At 39.6% G+C, this 10190-nt stretch overlaps 1 protein-coding gene across 1 annotated transcript; it reads left to right on the forward strand.

The window, feature by feature from the left end:
• The first annotated feature begins 2104 nt into the window (after positions 1 to 2104).
• On the forward strand, positions 2105 to 9634 carry LOC132107016 (uncharacterized). The gene has a single exon (XM_059513147.1). The coding sequence runs from the start codon at positions 2238 to 2240 to the stop codon at positions 9432 to 9434; it is 7197 nt and encodes a 2398-aa protein (XP_059369130.1). The 5' UTR covers positions 2105 to 2237; the 3' UTR covers positions 9435 to 9634.
• The last annotated feature ends 556 nt before the right edge of the window (positions 9635 to 10190 follow it).

The following is a 10190-nucleotide window of genomic DNA, read 5'->3' on the forward strand; positions in this document are numbered from 1 at the left end:
AATTGTTTCTTGTGTTTATGTAATTTCGTCGGAACCCTGTCATTGTCTGTTTCGAACACAAACGTCGGAAATTATGACAAATTGAGGAAATCGTCTTTCGACTTAACATCACGAGATTCCTGCGCGTAAGGTGTAGGTATTGCTATCCATTCTTACTTTCATTACATTTCATTAATCTTTAAATATGTTAATACTTCACTATTGACAAACATATGTTGTGTATCCTATCTATCTGTCTGTCTATCTATCTATCTATCTATCTATCTATCTATCTATCTATCTATCTATCTATCTATCTATCTATCTGTCTGTCTGTCTGTCTATCTATCGAAAATCAATTAACGTTATGGTTTTAGTACAAATAAAACAAACAAACAAAAAAGAATAGTAAAAGAAAGCATGGTTACTATGGTAAAACCATGGTACCCACAAGTAAACCATGGTTTTGCTACACATTTTGCTATAAAAAAAACACGGTGCATTCATTGGTTAAACAAATGGTAAGCAATACGCTAAAAACATGGTTACTGCACATTTAAAAGCATGGTTAATTTTAATTATTTATATCTTTCCTTACCATTCTTTCTGTCTTTCCTTTTTTCACTCCGGTGAATACGATTATAGTGCTTGGTCAGGTTGGTTATATTCAAAAAAAAAAAAAAAAAAAGAAATGATCACAATTAAATGAGTGGCTTAGATTGGCAAATGTCTGAAATTACTGAAAATGGACAGATCAAATGGCTGCACAGATACCTTTTACAACCTACATGTGATGGATAGTCTTTCCTTGAGAACTAGGTGTCCCAGTCCTGACATAAAAACTGATTAAAAAAAAAGTTTGATAACAATACAAATGGGTTTGTACTTTTAAAAACCAAAGTATTTAAAGTATTGTCCTAGATGTGCTTAAGAATGGATGCACTGATATTGTTCTGTCTTTGCAGTGCGTGAAGAGAATGCTTAACATTTCAAGCCAGATGTCAGCTCAGATGCAACTTTCCCTTGTAGATGAAGGAGGTTTGGCTCTTCAAACTGGACTGACTTCTGCTTATTCTTCAAAATATTCAGATGGTCAGTGGATGGAGAAAAAACAGGAAAATGATAAGGCACAAGAACCCATTGTCATAACACAAAATGAGGACAATGATGTAAATGCAAAGGTGGTGAAAACTAAGAATTCTAATCGAAGCAAAAGAGTTCATCAATGCCCAATGTGCCTTAAACGATTTGGTGCACCATCTAAACTAAAAAAGCATTATCTTATTCACACGGATCAGAAGCCATTTCAGTGTTCCATATGCTTTCATGCATTCCGAGAACGCTCTCATCTAAAAGCACACATCAGAACTCACACTAACTCATCATCAGCAGATTCTGTCACAACTGCCGGAAAAAGGATCTTTCCAGTATCTGAATCTTCTGATCGCATTTTTACTCTTCAACTCAAAAAGAAAAGTGGCTATCAGTGTGAAATATGCTTGAAGAAATTCAGTTTCCCCTCAAAACTAGCTCGGCATCTATGTGTTCATTTTGACGCCAGGGCATACACTTGCAAAATCTGCAGAAAATCATTCAAGAAAGCCTATTATCTTCATAAACATCTCAGGGTACACAGAGGTAAAAGAAACGGCAATTCTAAGTTGTGTAGCGTCCCACAGAACCATGGGGCCAAATCTCCAACACCTGGAGCTTTTGAATGTACAAATAACTGCAGACTAGATGTTGGTAATGTGTGTTTAACTCCAATATTAGACTCTTTAGAGACCAAAAAGCATGAAAAACCTGAATGCCGAAGCAAGCTTAAACAAAACTTCCAATTCATAGAGTCAAATTCAAGCATCGTAGACATTAAAAGCTCTGACACTTTAAAAAAAGATGAAGTGCAGATCACAACATCCAGCACAGTTGGCCTGAAGCACACACATAAAAGTATGCATCAGTGCAGCATCTGTCTGAAGAACTTCCAATATCCTTCTAAGCTCGCCAGACATATTTTGAGCCACACAGATATCAAACCATTTAAGTGCCATGTGTGCATGAAATCATTTCAATTTCGGTGGCATTTGCAGTGCCATGTGAGGATCCACAAGAAAAAGGGTCAGAATATAATCGCTGACCATTTGGAACAGGATCATACAGTTTCTTTTCGTAATGCTGCAAAATCTGAAGAAAATGATGTGCAAGTATCCTTACAAGATGGAGCTGAAGATTCTGCTACAGTGCACCAAGATCAAAATATGGTTAAGAATATGTTGAATCAAAAACTGAGCGGTGGCTGCAGTGATTCAAGTGTATATTTGCATGTTTCCCTACTAAATGAACAGAGTTCTGCATATTCTTCCGAGCCTTCAGAGAGCCAGTGGGTGGAGGAAATCCAAGAATCTGAGGAGGAACAAGAAGCCAGCGTCACAACACAAAATAAGGACAATGATGTACATTCAAAAGTGTGGCAAAGTAAGAATTGTAATAGAAGCAAAAGAGTTTATGATTGCCCTGTGTGCCATAAACGGTTTGGTTCTCCATCCGAACTAAAAAGACATTGTCTTATTCACACAAATCAGAGGCCATTTCAGTGTTCCATATGCTGCCGTGCCTTCAGAGAACGCTCTCATCTAAAAGTACACATCAGAACTCACACCAACCCTGTGAAGAGGAGGACACGATCACTCCAGAGCTATAAGGACAAAAGCGTGACCTGTTATCTAGCATCTAAGTCAAAGTTAAAACCCTCTCCAAAACAACCAAGTGCTCAAGACGATACCAAATCAACAGATAAAGAAATGTCAACAGCGCACCAAGACCAAAATATGGTTACAGAGAATATGGTGTCTCAAAAAATATGTGGTGACTGCAATGATTCATGTTTACAATTTCCAGATTCTTTTCTAAATGAAGGAGGTTGGGATTGTCACACTGGATGGAGTTCTGCATATTTTTCCAAACCTTCAGAAGGCCAGTGGATGGATGAAAACCAAAAAACTGGGGAGCAACAAGAAGCCAACCTCACAACACAAAATAAGGACAATGATGTACATTCAAAAGTGTGGCAAAGTAAGAATTGTAATAGAAGCAAAAGAGTTTATGATTGCCCTGTGTGCCATAAACGGTTTGGTTCTCCATCCGAACTAAAAAGACATTGTCTTATTCACACAAATCAGAGGCCATTTCAGTGTTCCATATGCTGCCGTGCCTTCAGAGAACGCTCTCATCTAAAAGTACACATCAGAACTCACACCAACCCTGTGAAGAGGAGGACACGATCACTCCAGAGCTATAAGGACAACAGCGTGACCTGTTATCTAGCATCTAAGTCAAAGTTAAAACCCTCTCCAAAACAACCAAGTGCTCAAGACGATACCAAATCAACAGATAAAGAAATGTCAACAGCGCACCAAGACAAAAATATGGTTACAGAGAATATGGTGTCTCAAAAAATATGTGGTGACTGCAATGATTCATGTTTACAATTTCCAGATTCTTTTCTAAATGAAGGAGGTTGGGATTGTCACACTGGATGGAGTTCTGCATATTTTTCCAAACCTTCAGAAGGCCAGTGGATGGATGAAAACCAAAAAACTGGGGAGCAACAAGAAGCCAACCTCACAACACAAAATAAGGACAATGATGTACATTCAAAAGTGTGGCAAAGTAAGAATTGTAATAGAAGCAAAAGAGTTTATTATTGCCCTGTGTGCCATAAAAAGTTTGATGCTCCATCCGAACTAAAAAGACATTGTCTTATTCACACAAATCAAAGGCCATTTCAGTGTTCCATATGCTGCCGTGCCTTCAGAGAATGCTCTCATCTAAAAGTACACATCAGAACTCATGATGTCCCTGTGAAGCGGAGAACACCATCACTCCAGAGCTACAGAGACAACATAGTGTCCTGTAATCGAGCATCAAAGTCACAACCCTCTCCAAAATTTCTAACTGCCCACAATGATACCACTTCAACAAATAAACAAAAGTCAACTGTGCAGCAAGATCAAAATGTGCTTACAGAGGATATGCTGTCTCAAAAAATATGTGGTGACTACAATGATTCAGGTGTACATTTTCCAGATTCTCTTTTAATTGAAGGAGGTTGGGATCGTCACACTGGACAGAGTTCTGCATATTCTTCCAAACATTCAGAAGGCCAGTGGATGGAGGAAATCCAAGAATCTGAGGAGGAACAAGAAGCCAACCTCACAACACAAAATGAGGACAATAATGTAAATGAAAAGGCTTTGCAAAGTCGGAATTCAAATGTAAACAAAAGAGTTTATGATTGCCCTGTGTGCCGTAAACGGTTTGGTGCTCCATCCGAACTAAAAAGACATTGTCTTATTCACACAAATCAAAGGCCATTTCAGTGTTCCATATGCTGCCGTGCCTTCAGAGAACGCTCTCATCTAAAAGGACACTTTTCAACTCACAATATCAGTGAGAAGCGAAGAGCACCATCACTCCAGAGCTATAGAGTCAATAGTGTGCCCTGTAATCAAGCGTCAAAATCAAGGTTAAAATCCTCTCCAAAACAAACAACTGCCCAAGATGATACCAAGTCAACAGATAAAGAAAAGTCAACAGTGCACCAAGATGAAAAAATGGTTATAGAGAATATGGCATCTCAAATTATTAGTGGTGACTGTAGTGAATCAGATGCATGTTTGCAAGACTCCCTTCTAAATAAAAAAGGTTGGGATCGTCACACTGGGCTGAGTTCTCTATATTTTTCCAAACCTTCAGAAGGCCAGTGGATGGAGGAAATAAAAGAATCTGAGGAGAAACAAGAATCCAGTGTCTCAACACAAAGTGAGGATGATGTAAATGTGATGGTGTTGCAAAGTAAGAAATATGATGGAAACAAAAGAGTTTATGATTGCCCTGTGTGCCATAAACGGTTTGGTTCTCCATCCGAACTAAAAAGACATTGTCTTATTCACACAAATCAGAGGCCATTTCAGTGTTCCATATGCTGCCGTGCCTTCAGAGAACGCTCTCATCTAAAATTACACATCAGAACTCACATCAACCCTGTGAAGAGGAGGACACGATCACTCCAGAGCTATAAGGACAACAGCGTGCCCTGTTATCCAACATCCAAGTCAAGGTTAAAACCCTCTCCAAAATATCTAACGGTCCAAAACAATGCTAGTTCAACAGAAAAACAACAGTCAGCAGTTCACCAATATGAAAATATTGTTACAGAGATTGTGGCATGTCAAATTATTAGTGGTAACTGCAGTGAATCAGATGGATATTTGGAAGACTCCTTTCTAAATAAAGAAGGTTTGGATCTTCACACTGGATTGAGTTCTGCATATTCTCCCAAACCTTTGGAGAGCCAGTGGATGGAGGAAATCCAAGAAGCCAGTGTCACAACACAAAATGAGGACAATGGTGTAAATTCAAAAGTGTGGCAAAGTAAGAATTGTAATAGAAGCAAAAGAGTTTATGATTGCCCTGTGTGCCATAAACGGTTTGGTGCTCCATCCGAACTAAAAAGACATTGTCTTATTCACACAAATCAGAGGCCATTTCAGTGTTCCATATGCTGCCGTGCCTTCAGAGAACGCTCTCATCTAAAAGTACACATCAGAACTCATGATGTCCCTGTGAAGCGGAGAACACCATCACTCCAGAGCTACAGAGACAACATAGTGTCCTGTAATCGAGCATCAAAGTCACAACCCTCTCCAAAATTTCTAACTGCCCACAATGATGCCACTTCAACAAATAAACAAAAGTCAACTGTGCAGCAAGATCAAAATGTGCTTACAGAGGATATGCTGTCTCAAAAAATATGTGGTGACTACAATGATTCAGGTGTACATTTTCCAGATTCTCTTTTAATTGAAGGAGGTTGGGATCGTCACACTGGACAGAGTTCTGCATATTCTTCCAAACATTCAGAAGGCCAGTGGATGGAGGAAATCCAAGAATCTGAGGAGGAACAAGAAGCCAACCTCACAACACAAAATGAGGACAATAATGTAAATGAAAAGGCTTTGCAAAGTCGGAATTCAAATGTAAACAAAAGAGTTTATGATTGCCCTGTGTGCCGTAAACGGTTTGGTGCTCCATCCGAACTAAAAAGACATTGTCTTATTCACACAAATCAAAGGCCATTTCAGTGTTCCATATGCTGCCGTGCCTTCAGAGAACGCTCTCATCTAAAAGGACACTTTTCAACTCACAATATCAGTGAGAAGCGAAGAGCACCATCACTCCAGAGCTATAGAGTCAATAGTGTGCCCTGTAATCAAGCGTCAAAATCAAGGTTAAAATCCTCTCCAAAACAAACAACTGCCCAAGATGATACCAAGTCAACAGATAAAGAAAAGTCAACAGTGCACCAAGATGAAAAAATGGTTATAGAGAATATGGCATCTCAAATTATTAGTGGTGACTGTAGTGAATCAGATGCATGTTTGCAAGACTCCCTTCTAAATAAAAAAGGTTGGGATCGTCACACTGGGCTGAGTTCTCTATATTTTTCCAAACCTTCAGAAGGCCAGTGGATGGAGGAAATAAAAGAATCTGAGGAGAAACAAGAATCCAGTGTCTCAACACAAAGTGAGGATGATGTAAATGTGATGGTGTTGCAAAGTAAGAAATATGATGGAAACAAAAGAGTTTATGATTGCCCTGTGTGCCATAAACGGTTTGGTTCTCCATCCGAACTAAAAAGACATTGTCTTATTCACACAAATCAGAGGCCATTTCAGTGTTCCATATGCTGCCGTGCCTTCAGAGAACGCTCTCATCTAAAAGTACACATCAGAACTCACATCAACCCTGTGAAGAGGAGGACACGATCACTCCAGAGCTATAAGGACAACAGCGTGCCCTGTTATCAAACATCCAAGTCAAGGTTAAAACCCTCTCCAAAATATCTAACTGTCCAAAACAATGCTAGTTCAACAGAAAAACAGCAGTCAGCATTTCATCAAAATGAAAATATTGTTACAGAGATTGTGGCATGTCAAATTATTAGTGGTGACTGCAGTGAATCAGGTGGATATTTGGAAGACTCCCTTCTAAATAAAGAAGGTTTGGATCTTCACACTGGATTGAGTTCTGCATATTCTCCCAAACCTTTAGAGAGCCAGTGGATAGAGGATATCCAAGAAGCCAGGGTCACAACACAAAATGAGGACAATGGTGTAAATTCAAAAGTGTGGCAAAGTAAGAATTGTAATAGAAGCAAAAGAGTTTATGATTGCCCTGTGTGCCATAAACGGTTTGGTGCTCCATCCGAACTAAAAAGACATTGTCTTATTCACACAAATCAGAGGCCATTTCAGTGTTCCATATGCTGCCGTGCCTTCAGAGAACGCTCTCATCTAAAAGTACACATCAGAACTCACACCAACCCTGTGAAGCGGAGAACACCATCACTCCAGAGCTACAGAGACAACATAATGTCCTGTAATCGAGCATCAAAGTCACAACCCTCTCCAAAATTTCTAACTGCCTACAATGATACCACTTCAACAAATAAACAAAAGTCAACCGTGCAGCAAGATCAAAATGTGCTTACAGAGGATATGGTGTCTCAAAAAATATTTGGTGACTACAATGATCCAGGTGTACATTCTCCAGATTCTCTTTTAATTGAAGGAGGTTGGGATCGTCACACTGGACAGAGTACTGCATATTCTTCCAGACCTTCAGAAGGCCAGTGGATGGAGGAAATCCAAGAGTCTGAGGAGGAACAAGAAGCTAACCTCTTAACACAAAATGAGGACAATGATGTAAATGAAAAGGCTTTGCAAAGTCGGAATTTAAATGTAAACAAAAGAGTTTATGATTGCCCTGTGTGCCATAAAAAGTTTGATGCTCCATCCGAACTAAAAAGACATTGTCTTATTCACACAAATCAGAGGCCATTTCAGTGTTCCATATGCTGCCGTGCCTTCAGAGAACGCTCTCATCTAAAAGTACACATCAGAACTCACACCAACCCTGTGAAGAGGAGGACACGATCACTCCAGAGCTATAAGGACAACAGCGTGCCCTGTTATCAAACATCCAAGTCGAGGTTAAAACCCTCTCCAAAATATCTAACTGTCCAAAACAATGCTAGTTCAACAGAAAAGCAACAGTCAGAAGTTCACCAATATGAAAATATGGTTACAGAGATTGTTGGGTCTCAGATTATTAGTGGTGACTGCAGTGAATCAGATGCATATTTGGAAGATTCTGTTTTAGATAAAGAAGGTTTGGATCTTCAAATTGGATTGAGTTCTGCATATTTTTCCAGTAATTCAGAAGGCCACTGGATGGAGGAAATCCAAGAATCTGAGGAGGAACAAGAAGCCAGTGTCACAACACAAAATGAGGACGATGATTTAGATTCAAAAGTGTGGCAAAGTAACAATTGTAATATAAGCAAAAGAGTTTATTATTGCCCTGTGTGCCGTAAACGGTTTGGTGCTCCATCCGAACTTAAAAGACATTGTCTTATTCACACAAATCAGAGGCCATTTCAGTGTTCCATATGCTGCCGTGCCTTCAGAGAACGCTCACATCTAAAAGTACACATCAGAACTCATGATGTCCCTGTGAAGCGGAGAACACCATCACTCCAGAGCTACAGAGACAACATAGTGTCCTGTAATCGAGCATCTAAGTCAAAGTTAAAACCCTCTCCAAAATTTCTAACTGCCCACAATGATACCACTTCAACAAATAAACAAAAGTCAACCGTGCAGCAAGATCAAAATGTGCTTACAGAGGATATGCTGTCTCAAAAAATATGTGGTGACTACAATGATTCAAGTGTATATTTGTCAAAAAGTACTAGCCCTTTAGAGAATGTTGAGAATAGCAAATCAGTTTTGGGTCTGACGCATAAAACTGACATCTTGCTTGATGGGAAAAAGGCATCTGACATTGTGCCTTTTGGCAGGGTGAGTGACTGTCCACCCAAAACTGACTCATTTCTCCGTCATTGTGCTCCCGAATCAAGAACTGAGGAAAAATGGGCACATTACATGGACGATGTTGAAGATGTCTTTGTGGACTCTGAAACTGTTGTGACACAGTGTGTCCCTGATTCTCACGAGCCCAGTTCTTGTCAGTATCAACAGAAACCTGATGTTCCCAGAATCCCAGAAGTTGTTGTGGAGCTTGAGGACTTTGAGGATCCAGGTGAATGCTTTATCAAAACTCCACATGACCTCCCCATTTGTCCTTACTGTAGTCAGAGTTTCCGCACGGTTAGGAACTTGTATGCACATAATTGTACAAACAGATATACTGAAGGTGAAGTGAAGAAATCCCACCAGTGTGACATTTGCTTCAAATTCTTCAGTGCACCATCCAAATTGAAGAGACACTATGTTACTCATACGGGTCAGAGGCCGTTCCTATGCACACAGTGTCAGAAGTCCTTCACACAGGCCCATCATCTAAAAACACACATGCTGTCCCACAGGTAGAATGGTTACTCAAGGGTTGTCCAAAGATATGACCAAACCAAAAGGGTTTTCAATTGTATTTCAGTTGTGTGCTACAAAGTTTTTTTGCAATATGTTTGGCTTTCAAAGTGCCCCAAAATGGATTTTTGAAAATTGCCTTTCATGCAGTGTGTAACACAGCTTTAAGTGAATAAAAACACTCTGCAGTTTTAAATCTGAAAGTGCATTGCGTATAAAGTTATTGTCTCTCAAAAGAAAAAGTCAACTCTGAATCATTGAAACTGTCCTTTTAGAAAAGAATCCCAAGCCATTTCATGTTGATGTCAACATGAAACATTAGAATATTGCCCGCCCACTTGTTGGTCTTTTGCGTTTCTGAATGAAGATGCAAATTCATTCTTTGCCACTAGGTGCGCTTTTGGAGCGGTAAAATAGCTTTTTCCCTGGTAACGCTGTACACAAAGCAGCACTCCGCTCACAAACACTGCTTTGCCAGGCATTATAAGCAAGAGGAAATCGACCAATCACCGCAGATAAGCGTCACGTAAAGGAGGAGTTTGGAAAAATCAATCATTGAGCAAATAAAGTATAAATAAATGCAAATTATAGCATTTAAATTTATGCATTAGCAGACGCTTTTATCCAAAGCGACTTAAAGTACATTCAGGCTATACATTTCACCAGTATGTATGTTCTCTGGGAATCGAGCCCATGACCTTTTGCGCTGCTAACGCAATGCTCTACCACCATGATAGCACACGTACATCTATTTGACGT

Source organism: Carassius carassius, chromosome 27 (assembly GCF_963082965.1).
Source record: "Carassius carassius chromosome 27, fCarCar2.1, whole genome shotgun sequence".
In the NCBI taxonomy this organism is placed as follows: Eukaryota; Metazoa; Chordata; class Actinopteri; order Cypriniformes; family Cyprinidae; genus Carassius; species Carassius carassius.

Coding starts and splice junctions, on each gene's coding strand:
- LOC132107016 (XM_059513147.1), top strand. CDS start 2,238: ATGGTTAAGAATATGTTGAATCAAAAACTGAGCGGTGGCTGCAGTGAT.